The 25151-nt window shown below is 46.4% G+C and overlaps 2 protein-coding genes across 10 annotated transcripts in view; both read right to left on the reverse strand.

Annotated features, from left to right (window-relative positions):
• The window catches only part of LRRK1 (leucine rich repeat kinase 1), a 117983-nt gene extending 102557 nt beyond the window's left edge, over positions 1-15426 (reverse strand). For 7 of the 8 annotated variants that reach the window (XM_082450189.1, XM_082450190.1, XM_082450187.1 and 4 more), the window contains exons 1-2: positions 14459-14729; positions 9588-9838 (exon numbers count right to left, since the gene is read on the reverse strand). In XM_082450189.1, the coding sequence (XP_082306315.1) occupies positions 9588-9687 (100 nt within the window). In that variant the 5' untranslated portion in view covers positions 9688-9838; positions 14459-14729. The other variant, XM_082450188.1, reaches the window with a different exon arrangement.
• A 2887-nt stretch (positions 15427-18313) lies between these two features.
• ALDH1A3 (aldehyde dehydrogenase 1 family member A3) overlaps positions 18314-25151 on the reverse strand; it is a 35450-nt gene continuing 28612 nt past the window's right edge. For both annotated transcript variants that reach the window (XM_082450220.1, XM_082450219.1), the window contains one exon: positions 18314-20187. In XM_082450220.1, coding sequence (XP_082306346.1) covers positions 20115-20187 — 73 coding nt within the window. In that variant the 3' untranslated portion in view covers positions 18314-20114. The remainder of the gene's footprint in view (positions 20188-25151) is intronic.

A 25151-nucleotide genomic window follows, 5' to 3' on the forward strand; every position in this document is an offset into this window, starting at 1 on the left:
TTTTACTCCTCACATCTAATGCATTACCGATTTCTGTGGTGTGCTGTGTCAAAGATGACCACAAACTTTTGGCATTCCTTCCTTTGGGAGCTGGAATCTAATATTTCCCATCCTGCATGGAATCCGGACTTACCTTCTGACTTGTTTTGACCAACAGAGGGCGGCAGAAGCGATGAAGAGACAGTTCAGGCATAAGCCTTAGCAAGGCCTCAGAGTTTCTGCTTCTGAGCTCTGGGAATTCAACTGCTAAGCTGTAAACAGGCTGGGGGTGGACATCTGGATGAGCATGTGGAAAGAGCAGTCACGGTGAGGAGCACCGAATTGTCAGACATGTGAGTGAGGCAAGAAGAACCACCTGCTGAGCCCTGCTGATTCCTGACTCACAGAATCCCGGGAAACCATAAACTGCTGTGGTTTTAAGCCAGCGAGTTATGGGGTAGTTTGTTACATAAGTCCTCAGAAAAGATTCCCACTCCATCCTCTTCTTCCTTTCCTGTCCCACCATCCTGGGCTACCCTGGGCCTTCTTTCTAGATCTCTGGTAACAGCCTTCTAGTTGATTGCAAATTTCCCTAATAATGCTTTGAATCCTATAATTATTGGTTTGTCTGGAATTCATTGTAAAAATGTCTATTTTAATCAATGAATTTGTATTAAGAAATAAATTAAGAAATTAACTGAGAAGATAGTAAGATTGATATCAAAATAAAATAAATGCCAATTAGGATCCTCAGGAGAATTCAAGAAGATACTGCATATATGTCACAGGAACAGAATGCTATGAAAAGAAACAATCAAGAATAGGAAAGACCTTTTGGAAGTTAAGAAGGGTTGGAAAACGTGAGGGAAAAGATAACCAACAGGAGTTCCAGAAAAGCAAACAAACCAAATAATAAAGAGAAAAAGCAGAGGAAGATAATATTATCAATGAAAATACAAGGTCTTTTCCAGGCCTAAAAGGGATAAATTGTTGACCTACCCTGTACCAAGAAGCATGAAGGAAAAAGACCCTCACCCAGGTCTTTTGTTATGAAATTTCAGAAGACCAGACATACAGGGAAGATTCTAAAGGCTTCTAGAGAGGAAAAAACAGGTCACCCACAAAGCAATGAGAATCAGACCACATCAGAGGACAACAGAGCAGGCTCTTCCAAGGTCTAAAGGCAAATGATTTCCACTTGGGATCACGGGGAAGACCAATGGAAGATGCTTTCAGGAAAACCGAGTCTCACATGTGCCACCATAGCCCTTTCTGAGTTTTCTCACTCATGTGCTCCAGGTAACTGAGGGCTCAGAATAAGAGTTCTGAGTAAGAGGTGGGAACCAGGTGGAGGTAAAAAGTAGGGAAGACGTGTGCGTCTCCTGAGCCCCACAGAACATGGATGACACTGAGTCCTCAGGCCAAGTCATAGCAATGTGAACATATCATTTAATGTTGCAAAAGCAACCCAGAGATGAGTCCACACTGATAGAATTAAGTGGGAGGGAGCAGCTGGGAGGTGTGGTGCTAGGGGAAAGAAATCGTCCTCTATCGTGGCAGGCAGGCAGGCAGGCAGCAGACTCTGTCTCAACGGATGGAGCAAGAGAAACGTGCAGGCATATTCTTTATGTAGAGAAATGGTGATGACCTGAAGAACTAGAACCAGAAAGAGGAAATACAGACACTTTTGGGAGCTGACACTGGGGCTTTGCCTTATAGTCCATCTGTATCACTTGCTTCCTTAAACAGGGCTGTGTATTACTTTGATAATTTTTAATGTGCTTACTCTTTGATCCTGCCATTCTGCTGGGGTGTACTCAACTCTTATGGTAAGAAGCAAAATATGGAAAGAATCTAAAGGCTCTTTAATAGTAGATTGATTAAATAAATATTGTTGTATTTACACTATGGAACTTGATGCCCATGAAAAAGACTCCAAGATGTACATCACTCAAGTAAACAAAAGTTGCACAATGCATGTACAATTGAATGTTATGCATGTAAACCCAGAAATATATACAAAAAATAATTGTGTATGGACATGAGTGTAGGAAGATGATGGAAAAGAAACACACTCAGCTAACAGTGGTCACCTGGGCAGGATGGCATTTGACTTTACATGAGAACGTGTGTGATTACACACAAGTAACTTTTTCATAACTTCGGGGAGGCCCCTGCCTGCTATCAGGCAGGGGTTCTTTGCTTGTTTTTTGCTTTTGAACCCAGAAGTGCTGGTGATGTTTGCATGGGGACATGGGCGACCACCCATTGGAGCCTTTTGATTCTGACAGAAGAAGGGAGGGTTGCAAACAGCCTGAAGGGTCTGCCCTGGCCTCTTCCACCTCTAACTCCCAGGTGTGGGCCACCTGTGGCCACCCACCTGTCTAAGAGCTCACAGGGCCATCTGAAGTCCAAAATGAGCTACTAAAAGGAACTTGAAGAGTGTCATTCTTGAATACAAAATGTATTCAAATTCTAACCTCAAATTTGCATCATCACTTGGTTCTACGTTCAAAATAATGGACTAAATTTTTCAATGCCTTTAAATATCTCTATTTGCTGAGTTATTTTTGGTTTTGGTTCTCCTGAAATGAATAGGTAAGCAATTGATTTTAAACCAACACCTGGTGACATGCCTGGCCACTGGATGCTGGACGATGGTAGATGACATAAAAGCTGCGAGGCACAAACATAGCAAGAATTAGCAAAATGAAGTACAATCCTAAAAAGTTATTTACAACTGAAAATATAATTTCTAACTAATGTGTGATTCCTTCTATAACATCAGGGTTATGGGCTTAGGAAGGATTGTACTGCTTGAGATGCACACTTCTGTTTTTTGCTTTTTTATCTTTTATTCTTTATAACAAATGTCAATAAATAGCAAGATGGTTAAGTAGCATCTGGAGAAACTGAACACAGGGGCAGCTAGGATGGTGAACAGACTCAGAACTGGGAATTCTAAGGAATATTGGAAACCCCTATTTTCATTCATCAGGGTTCCTGAAAATGTGTGTGAAATCCATATACTAGAGTTTGGGCTTAAATGTTATTGGGTGTGATAATTTATATGTTATTTAGTTCTCTCAATTCCCAGAGTTAAAGAATTTCATAAAAATCCCAGTTATAGTTTCTTCAGAGTCTGGCTGATGTGGACCAGGAAACCAGGGACGTGGGAGAAAATCCTTATCCCTCTGCACCGGGGCCTGGGGACGTCCACGCAGGCACCTGCTCACAGGCCACTGACCTCTTCGTGGAGGCCAGGGCACAGAGCTGGAAAGAAAATCTCCTCTCCTGGCCACTGAGTAGCTGCCCTGGTGAAGGAGTCAGGGGCAAATGTGGGGAAGGGGAAGGTGGGCTGAGGCCCTGGGTGAGCTTCAGGCTCTGGCCGCCTAGAATGGGGTGGGGGGATGGGGCACTCCAGAGAGCCCACACACACAGGGTGGAGGGAAGGGGTGGGAGGCTGCTTTCACCTTGGGCCCAGGTGGTCATGGCCTAACGGTTAGTCCACAGACTAAAAGGCAAAAGCTTGGTGATATCCAAGTGAAATGTATAACGTTGCGGGCTGCCTGCTCTTGAAGGCAGTGGGATGGTTTGCTCAGCCTAAAAAGGAATCCACAGGGAGGGCAAGGCATCAAAGTTAGTTATTTCAAGAAAGGGGTTAAGGGATGCCAATCAGCCTAGGCAGGTGGAGCTAGAGGCAGTGGAGACAGGACTGGCCTCTGCAGCAGCACACGCTTCCCAACAGAGCAGCCCACAGAAAGGCTGGAATATTTGAGAGGGAGTCAGCTCCCTGTTGCTAGAAGTAAGCAAGCATATTCCGAACAAATAATCAGACGATCTAAGCCTCAGATTTAGGTTAATATTAAAAGCCCCATCAAACCCAGAGCTTCTGTCATTGGGCAGGACTTTACAGGCATGAAGCACAGCTGTGTTAACTGCTCCCACATGGACGGATGCCCACGGCCGTTTCTCCTGTGACCTGGGCCACCACTCAGCTTCCCTCCTCTTCACCTCTCTCAGTAAGGGATTCCTTACTGGACAATGGCTACGGTCCCTAGGGGGCCCAGTGCTGCTCCTGCAGCCAGGCTGGAGAGGGCACCCTGCTCACCACAGTCCCAGCAAAGCCCTGTCCTCCCAGCAGGCATGAGCAGGACACCAAGTCCAGGAACATCTTAAGATGTGGGCTGGCGGTTACACTCTGAAAGGCACACAAAATGATGGATCTGCCCCTTGTAGGAGTTCCTACAGTGGCTCACTAAGAAAGCATGCTGCCACCGGAGGGTCACTTCCTAGTCACGCTATTTCCTATTTCTATTTCTGGAAAGCAGGCAGAGCCCCCACTCGGGCAAATCTACTTGGCTCTTGTATTAAAAAGTTATTTTCAAAACAGATTTGAAAAAGCCAAAGGAAGAAGAAAAGGACATTGGAAGTAGCTATGTAAAAACCTAGGATTTGAAGGCCCTCCGGAATGTTCCTTCTTCTTTGGTCCATGCTGTGAGAGGCAGGCAGCAGAAGTCAGGACCGCTCACAGAGCGGTGGGGGATGTGGACCACCTCAGGTGATGTCTGTCCAAGCGTCCCTCACCCTCATGATCCTGAAGAGTCTCACCAAGCATTCTCAGCCTGAATTATCTAGAAGTTTCCTTACTTCTCTGCTCCCCAGGAGCCTTACCTCAGCTGATAGGACAGGTTTTTCCACTCTGACTGGTGTGAGACGGACGTGCAAGAATGTCTAATGACATGTTTGTCAAACTGGCTGGGTCCGCAGTCCTGGCCCAGTATCTCACTGACCCTCGTTCTCTCAGCTCACACACTCTGAACCCATCCACGCTCTCTAAACGTTCCTCCTGCACTGAAGGCCAGCTGAATGCTGACAGTACTAATAAGGTTGTAACACACCTTTCTGGGGCACAATTGTGCTGCACAAACATAGAACAGGCACACATAGCCCACATGGCACCACAGGCAGTTGGAGAAGCACTCACATATTCATGGGCGCTGAAAGGGTTAACCATTCTCAACAAGCACAAGGTGAACTGTGTAAGTCAAAACAGGTAGAGGCACCAACAAACACACCCAGTACACACACACACACACACACACACACAAGACCACTACCAAAAGCCCAAAAGTAAAAAGTTAGATTTTTACTAATTTTATTAAAGTTTGGATCTTTTCCTAACTCTACTTGGAAGTATAATGATAACATTATTTACAAAGCATGGTATCTTCCAAGGATTTTTAAAAGGTGAGAGAACTGCTCCTACATTGAGAATAACTTGGGTATCCACTGATCCTCTTTCTGACAATCAGTTTCCCTCAGGCAGTGCTGGGAATTAGGTCTGCAACGGTCATCCCTGGGGTGAGGCTGGTGGATTGGGGGGAAGGGGAGGGGAGGCATGACTCCTCTGGGGAGAAGGTGGGGCAGAAGAAAATCCAGCTCATCCAATGGGGACAGAACTCAGAGGGTGGGCCCCATGGGAGGCACAGCTGCAGGTTCCTGGAGTCAAATATGGCCCCATTTAATCCAGAAAGAAATTCGTGGGAAAGAGGCCAGTTAAAGCAAATTTGATCTTGGAAATGAGCACCCAACGAGGGAGGAGGTACGCAGGTTGGATCCTAATGACGAAACTTCTGTACTTAAAGAGAAAACAATTTTTAAAATAAGTTGCAATATTATTCTTCTGGTTGCAAAAATAATGCAAAACAACCACAAAAGAACGCATGCTCATTGTACCCCTATGGGTAAGCAAAGAGCAGTGGCTATAATCCCCAGTGACTGTGCTACTCTTTGAGTGTCACCTGCTCCCAGGCTATGGTCTTGGTGTATATAGTTCTATTTTGTGAAAATGAAATCCAGCATGTGATGTTTTAAAATTGGGCCCACAGAGCTCTGGGGTCAAGGTGAAGATCAGCGGTGGGATTCACCACCCCCACCCCTCCACGACTGCCCATCAAAGCAACTCCACTGTTATAGCTGTCACGTGGGCTGGGGCTCCAGGTAAAGTTTCATGAGAGAAAAGCTCTGTGGGCTGCTTAAATAAATAAATAGAAATATGTAAATAAGATACAATTTTAAAGTACTGAAGCCCACCAACTCCTATCACGGTAGATGAATGATGGACAACAATCCTCCCCCTCTGCCTGAATCCACAGTCTGGCTGTGGCCTCCTCGTGCAGGGAGCTCTTCACTTGGGCTCCTCCATGTGACTTTCTTTGGCCAAGGGCAGAGGCATGGAGGCGACAGCGTGCCACTCTGAGCCTAGGCCTTAAGAGACATGGAATGTTTTTGCTTTCCCCGCTTGTACCTCTGCAACTGGCAGGGAAGAAGGCGCCCTGCCAGGCTGCTGGTCTCAGGAGTCACATGGAGCAGAGTGCAGACTGCAGCACGCAGCAGAGCACCCCCCAGACCCCTGCTGGCCAGGAGGCCAGAAATAAATGCTGATTGGTACATCCCACTAAGATTCTGTGTCTGTCTGGATCAGGGTTCAGAGAGGTTGAGCCACTCAGCTGAGGTCACCGAGAACTAAGAATTGAATGCAGGCCTAATGAACCCCACAGACAGGCTCTTGAGCCCTCATCACACTGTGTGAGTCCCAGAAGTGTCTCCCCACCCCTTCTCACTCAGTGAAAGGAAACAGTCATAAACCGGCTGTGGGGTTCTAAACAAGACAGTGACAGAAGTACACATCACTCTAGGTTACAGGTAGTTAGTAGTGGCTCCTTAATCCAGAGCCCTAGGTAATGGATTCAGCATTCCCAGTACCCACGCAGGTCCCCGTGGTGTCACTGTCTTCCCCTGGACCTGGCAGGAAAGCAGGGTGGGTCCTCTGCTGCCCTCATTCACTGCTCTCAGGTGAGCTGAACAGTAGCTGCAAGAGGCCAGGAGGGGCCTGACGTCGGGCTGCTAAGCCATGTAAGCAGCCCGTTGCCAGCAGGAGGGGAGTGTTGTAGGGTTTCATCCCTGCGGGTCCCAGGGCAGGCCCTCCACACTCAGCTCTGGCTACCACCTATGGGACCTTTCAACTCTTGGAGAATGGGCATAAATTTGTACTTTCTTCATAATTTCCATAATGCTGAGCCATAGGACAGAATTTTACAATGTATTTCAGGTCACTTTTCTCTCATCTTCTTCAACTCTGTGGTTTATGTGTTTTCTTCTGTGCTTAAACACATCCCTGAGCATCAGTGTTCACAAGACACCACCTGCCCTGTCGGCACCCTCCAGCCCTAAGCAGTAGAACAGTACCAGTGGGGGCTGCACGATTCCCATAGGCTCCTCAAGCCTTGTGTGTGTCCTGAGGCTCATCCAGAACAGGGAGGTGTGGAGTCCTGAGATTCCACTGGGGAAAGAGGCCCCTGAGGCAGAAAAGACCTTTCTGAGCCTGCTCCCTCCCACCTGGTGATCACAGCTGTCAGGGAGAGGCAACTGGCTGTAGGAGCAGTGTAAAGTCAGATCCAGACCTCAAAGGAGAAAAATGAGGGCTAGGAGTGTCAACACTTTGGCCTCTCGTGCACATGAACCTTCTCTGGTTATTGTCCTACCTCAGGCCTGGAGGCAGGGCTGGTTCCAGGTCTGTCCAGGGTCCCTTGACCCAGGTCCCCAGGAACTGTAAGAGTCAGTGAGGATTCCTGGGCACCTTGAGGTCTCAGCCTTGCTTCTCTGTTGGTGGAACACTGGCACGACCTGGGAGCCTGTAAGAAACGCAGATTCTCGGTGCCCCCAGACTCACAGGATGAGAATCTGCATTTCACCAAGATCCCCAGGGGACTGGAGTATATACTGCAATTTGAGAAATGCTGCTCTAATTTGCTTGTCCAAATCATTTAGACCAGTTGATTCTCAACCCCAGCTGCACAGTAGGATCGTGGTGGTGGGGAGGCAAGAACTTTTAAAAAATACCCCCAGGATGCCGCTCCAGTGGAGCTGGGGGTGCCTGTGCACTGACAGTTTTAGGCACTGCCCAGTGTTTCTGGGGGCCAGGGTGGAGAAGCACTCGCTTAGATCCACCAGCTCTTGACCAGGACGAGGACGGGGCAGAGTCTCCTCCGGGGCTTTTTCAGATGACACAGCCACCCACCCAGTGAGTCCCAGAAGGACCCAGCATCCTTGCCCCCACCATCATTCCTCAGGATTGCTGAGGAGAGGCAGATGGGATACTGCAGCTGAGAGTGCCCTGGAAAGAGGTTCTACCCAAAATCAGGAATAGCATTCCACGCATGTCACCTTGATCTCATGCTAATAAGGCACGGCCTTCCTAACAAGCAACTGAAAAAGGGCATACATCTGAAAAAAAAAAAAAGAAAACCTTTCAAAAGGCGCAAGTCAAACACTCTGGGAACATTTAGTGCTGGACAATGTCAAGAAGCAAATTCTTTTCTCATTTCATAATCTGACTTATGTGTAAAGGAATCTTCCAGAATCATCACCTTAGTTAGACTTTGGGCATTTTCGATGGAGAAAAAACACTAAGTAACTGAACAAAATGTCTACTGAGCCAGGTACAACACTGAATCGCTAACTCCACAGAGGTGCAAACCCACAGGTCCTCTCAAATCCCACAGGATGACCTATACTTTGAGGACGAGAGTCCAGGGTTAAGACAGGGTTCAAAGGGCAGTTCTGCCCATTACAAGTTGTTGACCTTGACCAAGTTTCTACAACTCTCTTATTCTCATGTTCCTCAGTTATAAAATGGGGATAAAAGTACCATTTATAGGTGGTCGTGAGGATTAAATGAGGTTACTTCCTAAGACACTGAACCCATTGCCCCATATGTACTAAGGGCTTAACAAATATTTATTGTTAACAATATCAATGATATCCTACTGGGGATAAAAGTGATGCAACTCTGGTGAACAATCCAGCAATATGTGTAAAGAGGCTTAAAAACGTTCAAACCTAATAGTCCGGCTTCTGTAAATCTATCTTAAGGAAATAATCTCAAAACCATGTATAAAAAGATGGACATGGAATGATTTTGGTCTGAGTCAGCAACTAGAGGCAACACAAATGTCCCAAAACATCCAGTGGCAGAGTAAGAATTAGGTCAATCATTTTGCACAGCGCTCCCAAATAAGATGATATTTCACTGGATCACACAAGCTAGGTGACTGACACAAAGTTAGGGGGAAAAAGTAGGATACTGAAGTATATACACTATAATAAGTAAATAAAGTTAAAACAAAGTCCCTGCAGCCCAGAGAAGCTGACTAGAAGACAACATACCTAGATATTAACTGTGTTTAGGGCAGTGGGACTCTGGGTGATTACCTTTTCTACTTCTTTTTTCTTTTTTCAATTTTTCTTTAATAAACATATTATTTGTATAGTGAGAACACAAAACCAAATCCCCATTAAAAAAAATCTTTTTAACCAACATGAAATGATGCCCTGATTCTTAAGATCCACATAAATCTTAAGTCCACATAAATTTTGTCCCATGGCTCCTTCAATGTTTAGAATTTCAGTGAGAATCCCATGATATGTTTTATATTGAAAAACCATACAACTCATCAAATAATTGGCAATTTATATCCTTTGGTTGAGAACCCATTGTTCGTATGTAGAACATGCAAAGCAGGCTTGGCCAGCCCTGCCCTTACCGCTGTTATGGGTCTCCATGGCGCGTCCTGGACACACGGCTGACCCTTCTGGCCCCACACACCAGTACATGCTGGGTGGTCGCCGAGACATTCCAACCATCAAGCCTCGAGGTGGCCGCTCTCGCCAGTCAGTTCCTGCAGTGGTCACAGCAGCCGTGGCTCCCTGAGGGGTGGACTAATTCATGGCTTACAGTCCAGGGTGGACCAAGTCACAGACACACCGTCATGGCTGAGCGGAAAGCTGTCTCGTCCTAGTGGTGAAAAAACATCAAGTCAGAAAGCTTTTCTTAACTGTCAAGTCACTTCCTGCACCCAAGTACATACTTATTTATAAGGTCACGTAAATACGCATTGGTGTTCCTCCTCCCCCTTTTTGCAACACTTCTCTTCACATTCCATCTATCCAGTCACACCCGGTCAGATGGCGGCAGTGAAAAGACAGAGGTCCCCCACCCCACCTCACAGCTGGGCTCCAATCTGCCCAGCTTCTCCAAACTGCCTGAGAAGAGTTCAGATACCCCAAACAACTGTAGAACACCTACTGGTAAAGGGCTTAATCACTGCTCCATCAACACATATTCATAGTCACTGGCATGGTGACACCAAGACAACCAAATGAGGCTCCTTCCTTCCGGGGTTCACACTCCAGTTGGGGTGGGGCAGACACACACGTACACAAAACAAGGCTTCCCTTTGCCCAGGACAGACTCTCCTGGAAGCCCAGAGGTGGGCACGTAATGACAAAGAGGTAATCACGCAGCAATCTCAAAGAGAAGGGTCTGGAAGGCACTGGTACCAGTTATCAAGCCAAGTCAGTTTGAGCCCTGGGGGATAACAGAAAGGAGCTCCCTACATTCTACCTGCCCCCACCACCCCAGGGGATCTTTGGCAATGTCTGGAGGCATTTTTGGTTGTCACCTCTGGGTGTGGGGGTGCTTAAAGGCATTTAGCAGGTAGCAGCCAGGAACATTGCTGAACATCCTACAGCACACAGCACAGCCGCTCACAGCCGAGAATTATCCAGAGAAACTCTGAGTTAGATTAAGACACATCTCCTAAGACTAAGGAGACTGTGATGAGGCAAGGCACTGCTCTCACATGCTGGGCTCCCACTGACCTTGGGTCCCTGACACGAGGACACAGGCTGCTATGCTGATTAAATGACCAGAAGCACCTTGAGGGTGAGATCCAGGCTCAGCTTGGCAGGGCCCGGGGTGAACTGCAAGATGGGAAGGGATGACCATATGAAATGCATGTGTCTCTCCCAGCATTCATGTGGTGTCTATAGTACAGACATAAAAAGTATGGTGTAATTAGCAGCTGTTCTCTGAGATAGACAACTCTGAATTAGAGGGTGATAGGGTAGTCCAAAAAGAAAATTAAGGTCATGTAAATGATGCCTAAGACAACATCATCTATTAAAAACAGACATGCACCCAGGCAACTTTGCCCGGTTGCTGTGAGATTTTCAGCAAGGTCAAGTTTCTGCAGTCACTTTCTACAATAGGACTGGAGGTGGTTCTTACTTGCAATAATAATAGTGGGAGGACTGGGAAGCCAGCAGGGTCTCCCAACTGCCCTCTGATTAACAATCTCAGAAGGGGACTTCCCTGGTGGTCCAGTGGTTAAGACTCCCCACTTCCAATGCAGGGGGCATGGGTTCAATTCCTGGCTGGGGAACTAAGACCCCACATGCTACACAGCAAAAAAAAACAAAAACAAAAAACAAGCTCAGAAAATCAATGCTGGAGGGCAGACCCACTGTCTCCCCAGTGAGCAGGTTCTAGAAGGTACCCTGAACAGGGTTCAGGAACAAGGCTGTGAGAGCACTGGAACTTTCTCATCTTAGAGCCTGGAAATCAGGCCCCTGGCCCAGGTGGTCTGTACTCTTATAGGCAAGGGGAGATGGGGCTGGGAAAGCCCTGAACCAGAGGTCTTGCCCTTTGTGAGCCTGCACCTTTCTGAACTAAAGAGCAAAAGGTTTAGAGAAATCACACTTGGGAAAATCCATATTTGAAGTTTGGGAGCCTGAAAAGTCCAAGAAGGAAGGAAGGAATGATCAATCTGGACACTATTTAGGAGACAATCAAAGCTTTGTAAATTGCAAAACCTGATTAGGAAAATCAGCTTGAGAGGGGACAGGGAGAAGTAGCAAAACAGAATCTCCGTTTTAAAATAAAGGCTCCAAATCACACAGCAACATTCAGAAACCAAGGCGCACAGTTGTTATCTGCTTTCAAACACCTCTCAATATCAGCTACCAATTATACCCAACAACACCTGAAAAATCCAAATGCTAGTAGACGTTCCTTCTGAAAACAGAAGTGTCTTACCATATATGTTTTTAAGTTAAAAAAAAAAATCTTAAGAATACTTTAGGCCAACCTTCACCCAGCCATTTTGTTCCCCTTTTCATTTTCAGTTTCCTTTTGAAAATCATTTTACCAATGGAGGATTTTGCCACTGGAGCAGTTTTTCAGTTATAATTTGTATTTTGGCTTAGACTCTAAGGTAGAAGTTTTAAGATGAAGTAACTCAAGTTTTGCTCAATCTTTGCCCTCTAACGGATCTTTGCCTCTTCCTGCTTCTTTTGGGTTCAGATCAATGCAACAAATAATGGTTGCAAGTTACATGTTTTCTTTACATTATAGTATATATATCCTAAAGAGGGTTTCAAGAAGTGTCCGGCAATAATAATTATTTTAATAATTTTCAAAACCTCACCATTGATGGAAAAGAAAAAAAGGAACCTGATATTCCTTCTACAAATGTTTTTATTGGGACCTTTCCATGGGGGGTGAGCTTCATGAGTTCATGAAACTTACAGCTGGTGGGGAGGACACAGTTAAGTAAGTAAACTTTCTGACATGGAAGAAACATCCTGAACCTGCTCACTTGTCTTTTCAGGAGGCTTGGAAAGGGCTGCCACTGCCAAAGAGCTGGAAGACACTTGCAAGTGAAATGTGTTAGAAATGCTCTTATCATCCAGCTCTTTTTTGAAAAGCCTGGTCAAGATGGTTGGCCCATGGTCTGAGACACCCCTTTGCACTATTGGCATCCCTTGACCAATATTGGTCAACAATTGACCTACAAAATGTGTTTAATGCATTTGTGGACATCAAAATATTACAGAGCTACAATCCGGAGAAATGTGTAGTTCTCAATCCCAGATGAGAACAGAAGCCTTTCATGAGTCTAAAGCCACAAACAAGTTAAGGCTGTCCATTCACCACTCAGTCTCTATACCTGCATGCATTTGGTGCCTCCTGGACAACTCTGGGAGTAAAGATGAAGCAGTGAGCAAGGTAGGCACATAGGAAGGGTCTCTGACACCTGGAGTGCCAGTAGAGACTTCCAGGTAAATTAAAGGAGTAATTAAACAGATAAAGTAGGAACACAGACAGTGGCAACCGAAAGAAGGACATAGGGAGAGGGATGTGAGAGTGAGGCTGGGTTTGGCGAGGCTGACTGGGTGGGGAGGCAATGGCCAGGTGGTCTGAGATGGCAGAGGCCAGATCAATTGGGGGATGTGCAGGGAAGGAAGTCTTCAGGATTTCATGCCAAGCACAAGAAGAAGCTATTGAAGGGTTCCAAGCAGAGGACTGACACTCTCTAATTTACCTTTTTTCAAAAAATAAATTACTCTGGTTGCCAAATAGAGAATGGGGGTGGGGGGCGGGAATTACTGCAATTGTACAGGAAAGAGATGCTAGTACCTTGCACTAGGTGGGGTGGTGAGAAAGAAGGGAATGGACCTGGACACATGTGAGAAGTAGACCCAACAGGACTTGCTAACAACTGAATTCAAGGGACGAGGGAATGGGATGGAAGACAACTCCCACGTTTTTTATCTGAGCAGCTGCGTTTACTACGGGCCACTACCTGAGGTGTGGAAGCCTGGGGGTGGGAGAGGTTTGGCAGACCCCCAAACCTCCTGTAGGGACACATTAGGTGTGAGGTTTGTATGTTTTTAACTTAATTTTTTATTCTTCCAGGACATAAACAAAGATAATTAAGTCAGACCACAAAAGGAGTTGAATGTTAAAACATTTTTCAAAACCGTGTATATTCTAGTTGCCCCTTTAATGCCCGGGGAATTTGGATACAATGGGAGTGAGTAGCAAACTCTCAAAACGGTGCATTTGGTGAGAAGCTCGCTAAAAACAAAACTGCACGCTCCTGTTTTTCTACTTTTCTGATCCTTGCAGGGTGATGTGCTTGTGGGAGAAAAACTTCATGGCCTCAGAACGTGAAGGAGCAGGGTGGACCGACCGCAGAGATCCCTGTACTCCGCCGTTACCATCTCCCTCCGACCCCCAGCCTTCCCCCACCCCCGACCGCACTCATCTGCGCCCCCGCCTTGGAAGGTCGGCCGCAGAGACCGCCAAGGAGATGGTGGGTTTTATCCGGACCCTCGGGCGAGTAGCGTGCCCCGGACTTAGCGGAGGGCGAAGGCGCTCGGCCGTCTCGCATTGCCAGGCCGTGCCGGCAGAGAGCCTCCCGGGCAGTGCCTCTCCGACACCCACACACTCAGACTCACACTCCCGCACACACGCGCACTCACACGGCCCGCTCCAACTTGAAGGAAGGGGTTTTCTCCCAAGGCGGAGGAAATGTGTAGACGTCCTGGTGTATTTTCCTTTTGTTGCTTGGTGTCTGCTCCCCCCGCCCCGGTGCCGTCCCGCGAGGCCTCGGGTTCCCCGCCTGGGCCCCCACACCCGGCACCCCGCGAGCGCAGCGGGAGGCGGCGGGGCCGTGAGCCCGGGGTCGCCCCGCGCCCCGGGCCTGGGCTGCAGGGCCCAGGGCTCCACGCGGGGTCGCAGCAGGAGGCGGCGGGTCCACGACGGGGCGCGGGCCGGGTCAGCACTTACCTGCGGCGACTGCGGGCAGGGCCGCGGGCGCCTGGGACGCGGGGCTGCGCGCGGGCCGGGAGGACAGCGGCGGATCGGGGCCGGGCCGCCCCCCTGCCCTCCGCCCCTGCGCCTCGGGCCGCGCGCCGGGGCCGGGCTGGGCCAGACACACTTCCTCAATCCTGAGGAGGGCGGGCGCCGGGCGGCGCGAAGAGCGAGCAGGGCGAGGGTCAGCCGCTGAGAGGCCTCCCCACAATGGGCACGAGGAGTCCCTGCGGCCGCCAGCCTCTGTTTCCCTCACCGTAAACCCCGGGTGATCACACTCACTGCTCCCGCCCGGGTGACCACAGGGCCCGCGGGCCCTTCTAGCGCGAGGTCTCCTCCAGGTTTGGGTACCCTGCTCTCCACGCGGGGCAGGAGCAGCGGTGAGATTGGTTGGTTTTCGGCTCAACCCAGCTTTCCCTGCCCCTCTGTTCGGCTCAGCAGCAAGATTCGCTGATGAACTTCTGACTACTGTTATGTGGGTCGTAGATTCTGGCAGTAAATATTAAAAAGACGGGAATATTCATTTGTGTACAACTCTTTATAGAGCAGACTAGAAATACGTAATTTTAAAGCTTTAGTAGTTTGCAAACTATTCCAGTTTGGTGGAAGGTGGAACCCCTTCCACCACATGAATTTACTACTTTAATTATGGATATATACAAAGATGTCACTGGTGAATCATTTTAAATTGGAGATTTTTTGGTGGGTGGTGTGGTAGATAAACATGAGGGAGTGTAGGCAATTTATTATGTTTCAACCTAATATAAGTATGTTCCCACCATTGAGGGCATTATCCAAACGCAGATCATAAAGATGCACGTCCATGCTTGCAGGCAGGCATCGGATTTGGCTCCACGTGCCCACCAGAGAAAGAGAAGCCTGCTTGGAAAAAAGCGGATGGTTCTGCACCCTGGCAGGACCCGCACCCCAGGCTCCTCCTATGTAATGTTATGACTGGAACATTCTCAAGGCACAGAGACAAATTGCCACCAACAAAAGCCGGGCAGCTGCAGCCCCACCCCCACCCATGACCTTTCAGACAATCTGGGCAGTGACCACTTGGACAAGCTCCTTGGGCCCCTGTTTGCCGAGGGGGCCACGGGGCAGCTTAGCTTTGCTCCCTAGAGGCTGCCCCTCCAGCTCTCCTAGACCAGACTCCCTTCCAAAAGGGTGGGTGCATTTTTTCAATCCTGCCCTCACCACTGCGGTTCTAATTCCAATATGCAAAATGAGGCAGTATGATTGCTACCGAAAAGTCCCTAATAATTTGCAGGGCGTGGCGTCCACGGTTCTGGGTGAGCCCGGCGATGGCGGTGCGGCGCCCCATGCAAGGCGCGCGGCCCTGCCATCTAGCGACACCGTGAGGAAGCGCACGCCCAGTGCGCAGACCAGGGAGCTGACGTAGCCCACGGGGATGGGGGCAATTCAATTTCCCTTTTATTTAATTAATTAATTAATTTATTTATTTATTTACTTATTTAAACATCTTTATTGGAGTATAATTGCTTTACAATGTTGTGTTAGTTTCTGCTTTATAACAGTGAGTCAGCTATACATATACATATATCCCCGTATCTCCTCCCTCTTGCGTCTCCCTCCCACCCTCCCTATCCCACCCCTCTAGGTGGTCACAAAGCACCGAGCTGATCTCCCTGTGCTATGCGGCTGCTTCCCGCTAGCTACCTATTTTACATTTGGTAGTGTATATAAGTCCATGCCACTCTCTCATTTCGCCCCAGCTTACCCGTCCCCCTCCCCGTGTCCTCAAGTCCATTCTCTACGTCTGCATCTTTATTCCTGTCCTGCCCCTAGGTTCTTCAGAGCCATTTTTCCCCCCTTAGATTCCATATATGTGTTAGCATATGGTGTTTGTTTTTCTCTTTCTGACTTACTTCACTCTGTATGACAGACTCTAGGTCCATCCACCTCACTACAAATCACTCAATTTCGTTTCTTTTTATGGCTGAGTAATAGTCCATTGTATATATGTGCCACATCTTTATCCATTCATCTGTCGATGGACATTTAGGTTGGTTCCATGTCCTGGCTATTGTAAATAGTGCTGCAATGAATATTGTGGTACATGACTCTTTTTGAATTATGGTTTTCTCAGGGCAATTTCACTTTTAAATGAGCTTGGGAATTGGCTTGGAAATGTCTCCACTGTAGAAAATAGCCAGGACACTCGTCACATGGGTGGCCTGTTTCGAGCTGGTTGTATCCCAGCATTTAACTCTATCCATTGGCATGTGTTAGAGGTTTGCATGAGGTGACTGTTACAGGTCAGTTAAGATTTCTTTCCGCTTCTTCTTGACCCCCGCTGACCAGCATCTCATGTTGGAATGACCCCTCCTAAGGTGGGGTCAGTTGGACGCTACCTCCCTGACCTATCCTTTCTGCTTTTTGAAGGTGAGGTGATTGACTGACCCCTCAGTTCTTCTAGTCACCTCCCTTCAGCTGGGTATTCTGTTTCCTCAGACATTTCTCTTTGGATACTTAAAAAATGTCCCTCATTATCCACCTTCAAGCTCAAGTCAGCCACATGCTAGGAGCAAGAACATTAAAAGGGCTTGGTCCACCATCAGGAGAAGCTAGGGCATTCCAAAGGGTCCACTTTTAGAGAATGTGCCAACCTACTGTGCCCCACCCTGACAGGCACACAAGGGCAGGTGTGTACACACACACATGTACACACACCACAGCCAGTATATGTCCTCAGAATGGTTACCTTCATGGTAAAACTTCATGGTAAACCAAATGAAGGTAATGCCGTTTTCCTTGAATTTTCGGCTCACATTTTGATTGGAAAATGGGAAGTTTCTAAATGCATTAAAGCATACACAAGTGCATATATTAAAAGGGATCTGATCCAAGCCTCCCTTAAATTTTCTCTGAAAGGGTGGAGCTTTACCTCTACATGGCCAAAATGATATGGACTCTCAACACGAGAGGCATGGTTGAACTTGGTGGAGCTAACCAAATACAGGAATGTTCTTGATCCAACCTCAGTGTCAGCGTATGACTTGGTGATTGAGGCTTACTGGTTTGAAGCCTTAGAAACTTTAGGTAAGTTAAACCCAGACACCGAGATCCTCGTGGAGAAAAGTGGCAAAAATGGATGCTTGTGCACACAGTTGCAGGATACAGTGTTTTCCCTAAATCCCCGTGCGATCTTCCCCACCATTTCCCACACTCACATCTCCTCATCACTTTATGATAAAAAGGGACTCAGTCAGCTCAGATGACAGCTTCAACTTCACCAACTAAGATGCAGAGCCTCTGAGGCCAAGCTTGCTGCCTGGTCCACCCCCAAAACCATAGAAGTGGGGTTTCCCTGGTGGCACAGTGGTTGAGAATCTGCCTGCTAATGCAGGGGACACGGGTTCGAGCCCTGGTCTGGGAAGATCCCACATGCCACAGAGCAACTGGGCCTGTGAGCCACAACTACTGAGCCTGCGCGTCTGGAGCCTGTGCTCCGCAACAAGAGAGGCCGCGATAGTGAAGAGGCCCGTGCACCGCGATGAAGAGTGGTCCCCACTTGCCGCAACTAGAGGAAGCCCTCGCACAGAAACAAAGACCCAACACAGCCAAAAATAAATATTAAATAAATAAATAAAATATTTAAAAAAAAAAAAAAAAAAAAAAAAAAAAAAAACCATAGAAGTGAGTTTCACACTCAAGCTAAGCATGGGACTTGATGGATTGAGCAAATGTAATTTTGTCCTTAAGTGATTGATATCACTTTATTACAAGCCATTTCGTACCAAAGTTCTAAGAAAAAGGTCAACCTCAGAATTAAAAGGGGTCTGATCTTTAAATGAAAAAACATAATTTTCTCAAATATCTGATTTTATTTTATAGTTGTTGCATTGTTGAACACAATCTGCAGTTAGGGTCAGAATTCCCAGGCCAGTAGATTTTTTAAACCATACCACAGGAGTAAACCTTAACAGAAGTGAAATCTAATACTATATAGATAAATACAGTATATTACAGAAGGTTAAATACATCACCTCTGTTTACTTACAACTATAAAAAGATACATTATACCCATTATAAATAATGTAGCATTTCATATTAAAGGCATTATTGTACAATGAAAGAATAAGAACCCTCTAATGTATTACTATCAAGGTTAGTGTTTATAGTTACTTTAGATAAAATCCTGAAAATTCAGTGTATGAAGTCAAATCCTGATTTAACAAGTTACTGATAGTCTAAGGGATATGTTAACTGATTGAGAGAAGGTGAATTGCATAGTGCATATTTCCAACAAGAATGATAACCTCACTTCACATGAGACTTTCTCTATACATACACTGGTTTTGACACTGACCTCCATTTTATTACTGCCGCCCCATTTTAATTCTCAAACATAACTTAATTCTCAAACATAAGCACCGTTAGAAAAGTACTAGTTAGTAATAGTAAAAGTATCTGAATAAAACAATTTCAGTTTGGTTTTGTTTTTTTAAAGCTATATGGGAACACTTTCAGTTTTCCAAGTTAAAACTTGGAATTGCACATCCTTTGGATACACAAAGAGGAAAAGAAAAATTCACAACCTGTTATTGCTGTGCTCAGGCCACTGTAGTAGCAGACCCAGTTCCTCCATGAAGTCCAGATGTTATTTGTTAATCAATCACTAATTAATATCAAAATAGGACTTTGAAAAACCAGGGCTGTATTATAACAGCAGTCTTTTCAGTTGTGTATGTCTTACTAATCTAAAGTGTTGACACCCCAACTGGAGAAAAGGAAAACTACATAGGCAAGTGGTAGAAATGCATAATTGGGAAAAGCAAATTATGGCTCTAATTTGTAAAATGTGGGACTTAATGATCCGAGGATTTGCTATACTGTTGTAGTGTCAGAGCACTGGGTCTTTAGCAGCGATGGTGACACTAGCGACATTTCCTGCCTAAGAAAGTGCCTTGGTTAAGGTAGACAATGACATAGCATTAGATAAGCTCTTTGGGCTGTTGATTTGGTCACATTCCAAAGGCAGTATTGGTTTTAAGCTGAGTCCCATTGTCAATGTCAAGATACAGTCCTTGAAGACCGTTCACACCCAAGGCCTTCAGGACCCTTCCATGGTACTTGCTTCCCCAAAGCTCCCCACATCTGATACTCCCAACCTTGTTTTTAAATGTTTTTAAAACTTAGTGCTATTCCTTCCCACTGAATGGTAGGAGGGGCTTGTTCTGTGGGCAGGTAACCCTGAGGAACCCGCAGGTACAGAGCCCTGTTTGCAGAACACGCAGGGATTTTTTTTTCCAAATTCTTACTGGAGTCAGAGTCAACAAAGCATTTTTAAGCTACTGCTCAATACTTCAAATACCACTTCCTGTTGACAACACCCTGAGCCTCCTCACTGTCCCCGGGATCTGGTGGAAAGTGGAAAACAGAAATGGCCACTAGTCCCATCCCCAGGCAGGACTACAATTTCACACACAACATTTTGGTCAATAAAACAGGAGTGTGAGAGGAAAATAAAAATCGTTCAAATCCAGTAGATTTAAAGTATCCAGAAGAAAGTATCCCAGGAAGGTCAGAATGTAGGTTTCTCTTCAGCAAGTTAGATCTGCCACATTCAGCTGTCAGATGTTTGAGGAAGGAGCCTGCCTTTCCTTCAGGGGTCCTTGTCGTCGAGTTTGATGGTGACAGTTTTCACTTCTGTGTATTCAGCCAGCGCATATTCACCTCTGTGATCACAGAAAAGAGGGAGATATAACATGGGCAGGCACTTAGCCATTCTGTGTGAACCGAGTTCTAATACTTCACGGGCTAGTACTCTGTTGGGCAGTCTGGAGTCTGTGCAAAGGCCAGAATGTGAGGACTTAATAGAGTCTAAGGACTGTAAGACCATTAGTAAGCTTAAGTACCTGGATATGTAACTGAAGGTTAAATGTCAAGTTTTGTGTGTGTGTGATGCTTCTGAAATATTCAGAAGGACTAAGGGTTTGCCTTCAAAGGATGAAGGGGATTTAAAACAAAGTGGTAAATCCCTGGGTGGAGCTGCTTGAAGAGACAGAAGAGGCAGAGGCCCGAAGCTATTGACTGGGTATGTGGCCAGAGCATCCATGATGGGCAGGGACATAGAGGACCTGGAGCTGGGGACCAGCTGTAAGAAGAATGAGGCCAGTATGGAGCGGCGAGGGGCACGGACGTTAGCAGAGAGGGCACGAGGGAGTCCACAGCCTTTGAGTCCGTGTTTCTGGTATACATCCTTTCCTTAAGTCTTGCAGAGTCCAGTGACCCTTCTCAGGCATCATGAGTCATCCTTAGGGCAGATCCCCTTCCCAGAACCGAGAGGTGGCTTTGGATCAATTTAAAAGCCTCTACAACACTTGCTCTGCCATTATGTAAATAAGAGTGTGTACCTGTTTAGGAAAAGAGGTGGCCATGGAGGCTCTGTAGCTAGAAACACTCGAGACAGAATCCCATCTCATCCCTTAGACCAGTGCTTCTCAAAGTGTGGCCCCCAGACCAGCAGCACCAGCCTCACCTCAGAACTTGCTCGAAATGCAGAGACTCAGGTCCCCTAGACCTACTGTAGTAGGCAGAATAATGCCCCCCTCAAGGTGTTCACATCCTAATTCTCTGAACCTTTGAAAATATTAGGTTATATGACAAAGGGGAATTAGGGTTGCAGATGGAACTAAAATTGCTAATTAGCTGACTCGTGTCAGATTTTTATCCTTCAGAACCGTGAGATAATACATTAACGTTGTTTAAGCCACTAATTTTGTGGTTATTTATTGTAGCAGCAATAGAAAATTAATACATCTACTGAACCTAGGGGTGGGGCCCAGAAATCTGTGCCTTAACAGCCAGGGGATTAACAAGCCATGGGATTCTGAGGTAGCTCAAGCTGGATAACTACTGGCTTGGATCTATGCAGTTTAGGCAAGTTTTTTTGCCTTCCCTGAGCCTCAATATCATCATCTGTAAAATGGGAATACCATCACCTCCCTATAGTTATAATGATTAGAGTTGATTCAAATAGAGCAAATTTACCTACTATGTGCTAGGTAAAAAGTAAATGGTAGAAAGTAATATTATTATTTTATTGTTAATATGTCATTGAGCTCTTTGGTAGTGTCCTAAAACGAAGTTCAAGAATGATACATGATAATGGGTGAATTATTTTGTAATTTTTTCTAAACATAACAAAATATAAAAGCCATATACAGAATGCTAAATTCAACTTTTGCAGAGCAGAAAACTCCATTAAAAAACCCAAAGGCAAATTATAAACTAGAAAAAAATTACATTTACAACACTGTGTGAGAAACAGAGTGCTGTTTTCCTTAATGCACAAAAAGCTCTTACGAACAAATTAAAAAAAAAAAAAAGGAAAAATCAACAAAAGACATGAATAGTCAGTTTGCAGAAGAAAAATAAAGATTATCAATAAGTGTTAATAAGGTGCTCAACCCCTTACAATTAGAGGAATGCAAACCAAAAGAGTGGGAGCCCATTTTTCATGTGCTGGATTATCCAATTTTCTGAATTTATTCTGAGAACAATTTCCCACAAGTGCATAAAGATTTATGCGCAAGAAAGAATATCAGCATTGTCTGTAGCAGCAAAACCCCTTGGAAATAACTCAAAAGTCCATCATAGGAGACCACCAATAAAAAGAAGGATAGGATATCCAAAACCCATTCTTAAGAGCAAAAAGTATTTTCCTCCCAAGTCATTTGAAAACAGAAAAAAAATACATGTTTACATCCATTGTATGCATAGAAAATGTACAATAACCTTTAAAAATGAGCACATAGTATTGCACTGTAAAAATTCAAAGTAGTTACTGATTTCTCAACTGCATAAAGAAAAGAAAAGCAAACCAAGCGATAAAGTCATGTTGAATTAGCACATAACTAGTAAGTCCAATATGAAATCACTCCTGTAAGATTAAGTGCATGAATCACCTCATTCTTTTTATTCCTGCAGTCACTGCCCTAGTTCAAGTTCTTGTCATTCTTATTTGACCCCCTGTGGCACTTCCTAAATGGTTTCTCACCCAGTTGTGACCACCTTGGCGCTCACTATCCATAAGCTCAGCCTTTCTCCCATTGGACCTCACCAGAATGTTGGGGGCGTTGGCACTGCTGTTTATAGAGCTCACTGCTGTGTGCTCAGAGCCTAGCACATGCCTGGGGTATCAAAGGTGCTCAGTAAATATATGCCAGTGAACAAATGAACAAGTGAACAAAATAAATAAAATGGATGATGGGACAGTGGTTACCTCTAACAAATGGGATTGAGGGTCAGGGGAGGGAGACCTTGACTTTCCATGTGTCTCTACAGTGTGGATCTTTTTTGTTACTATATTGCAAAGCAAAACAAAGAACTAAGAAAAGTGTCCAGGAGGAAGAGAAATTGCAGGCTTCATCCCAAGACCTGTACAGGGAGAGATCCCAGAGGGGTCCGTGGGTGGGCGGCAGATAGCCAGCCCCGCCCAGGCGGCCAGGGATGGGGAAAACCATGGAATCCACCGCATAGTGCTCCAGCATAAAAAAGGGGAACTTATTGCAACGTGAAGACATTAATTAGAGACAACTGAAAACGGAAATTGGTTTTCAAGCCAGTTTCCAGTCTCCTTGTGAATTATGTTAAAGTACTTTATCAAAAGCTTTGGGAAAATATATGCCAAGAGTCGAAAAAACAGACATCCACAAAAGTCCCGATTGTGGCTAACCGGTAGGATGACACATGGACTGAGGGCAGCGGATACTCCCCGGCCCTGCTCTGCAGCGGGCAGGCGGTGCCACCGGGGATGGGGAGGGAGACGCAGGTGAGAAAGGCAGTGAGGGAATAGTGGGTGTGAGTCAGTTGCCTAGAAGTCAGGTGGGCCCCACACACCCTTCCTGCATCCAAGGACATCTGCTTTGGGGACTGAAGTTCTTGCTGTGGGAGGAGGCTGTGCCTGGCCTCTGCGAGGAGGGCCTTGTGGGGTTCTGGGTCCCCCAGCTGTCACAACCTGACTGGTTGAAGCAGCAGAGCGAGGAGACAAATGACCCTGCATACACTGGCTGGCTTCATCCCAGGTGGCTCACAGAGGTGACCCCTGCTGAGCAAGGCCCTGTGGTATGGTGGGTTTAAGAGTTCAATCCCAACTCTGTCACTTACTGGTAGTGTGACCTGGGGAAGGCACAGGTCCTCTCTGGGCACCCCTGAGTTTCCTCATCCAAAAACAGGGGTAGCAGTAGTACCTACCTGCAGTAGACTGAACATGTGTGTCCCCCTGAAATTCAAATGTTGAAGCCCTAATCCTTAATGTGAAGAAATTAGGAGGTGAGGCCTCTGGGAGGTGATTAGGTCAAGAGGGTGGAGCCCTCATGAATGAGATCAGTGTCCTTATAAAGGAGACCCCAGAGAACACTTCCCTCCCTTCCACTCCATGGGGACACAGAGAGAACACAGCTGCCTGTGAACCAGGAAGAGGGTCCTTAACAGACACCTGGATCTTGAACCTCCAGAAGTGGAGAAATAAATGTTTGTTGTTTAAGCTACCCAGTCTACTGTATTCTGTCCCAGCAGCCTGAATGGACTCAGATTATCCCAGGGACTGTTGTAATGATGGCATGCCTTAACATGTGCAAGGCTCTCAGATAGAGGTCGTCAGAGTCCGTGCTCAGCAAATGTCAGCTGTGGCCAGTGCTATTGGTGGGCCCTAGTGGTGATGCGGGTAACCCCAGCCCAGGTCTCATGTCCCTCGTGGACAGGTGAGTGTGAAGAGGTAATGAACAGAGGCTCACAGAACACAACACAAACAAGCCATTCAGCAGAGGGAACAAGGTTTCTGTAAAGGGTCTTCATGGGCAAGAACTTACTGAGGTTCTGGAAGGGGAAACCAATTTTAGGAATTAGGGGGACACAAATGGACACATTCTACTCAGATGTTCAGATGGCTCTGGTGTATTGCCACGAGTCAGGATGAATGAGAAAGAAGGAATGAGAAGGGGGAAGGGCCCCGAATTCCCTGGAGACTGGTCAAGAGCATTTGCTCAGGGATGGAAGCCAGCCCCGTTCATTCCTTCATACATCTTGATTAAGAATCTGGAAGGGTAGCTGCCCAAAGGCCCCACTAAGGCCCAAGCCAAGGGGAAGCATTTGAGTGCTCCTACTGGAAGATGTACAAATAAGTACGAAGTGATGCATCTGTATATAAATAATACAAACTGTTTAAACAAGAGGAAGAGCTCGGAGTCCTTTGAGATGTTCCAGGAATGACCCTGTGTGTTGTCACAGATGGTTTCCCTGGGAAGATTGATCCTACAAGCTATTTGTCCACAAAGGCTAATAAAACCCCAACGACCACCAAGAAAGATGTGGGAGAGAAGGCAGCATCTGGCTGGAAACCACAGCGTGCCCACCCCCAGAACGCTCCATCCAGCTCTAGGCCTGGGCCTTTTATCTTGGGCCAGACACGGAAGACCCATCCATTAGTCTAGGTCTATGGAGCACAGCCTCCCAAAGGGCAAGACAGAAGGGCACCATGAAGGAGTGTGTGGTGGGTTTGACAGAGGCTCGGAGGCCTGGCATGTTGCAGTATCCCTTTGAAGAGGCACTGAGGAGGAGCGAGAGTCACCCACGGTCTGTCCCTGGGAACTTGCTAGTGGGCAGAAGGGCCACAGCCTGACCTGGGAGAGAGCCCATC

The sequence above is a fragment of the Balaenoptera physalus genome (genome assembly GCF_965194825.1).
Source record: "Balaenoptera physalus genome assembly, chromosome: 2".
In the NCBI taxonomy this organism is placed as follows: Eukaryota; Metazoa; Chordata; class Mammalia; order Artiodactyla; family Balaenopteridae; genus Balaenoptera; species Balaenoptera physalus.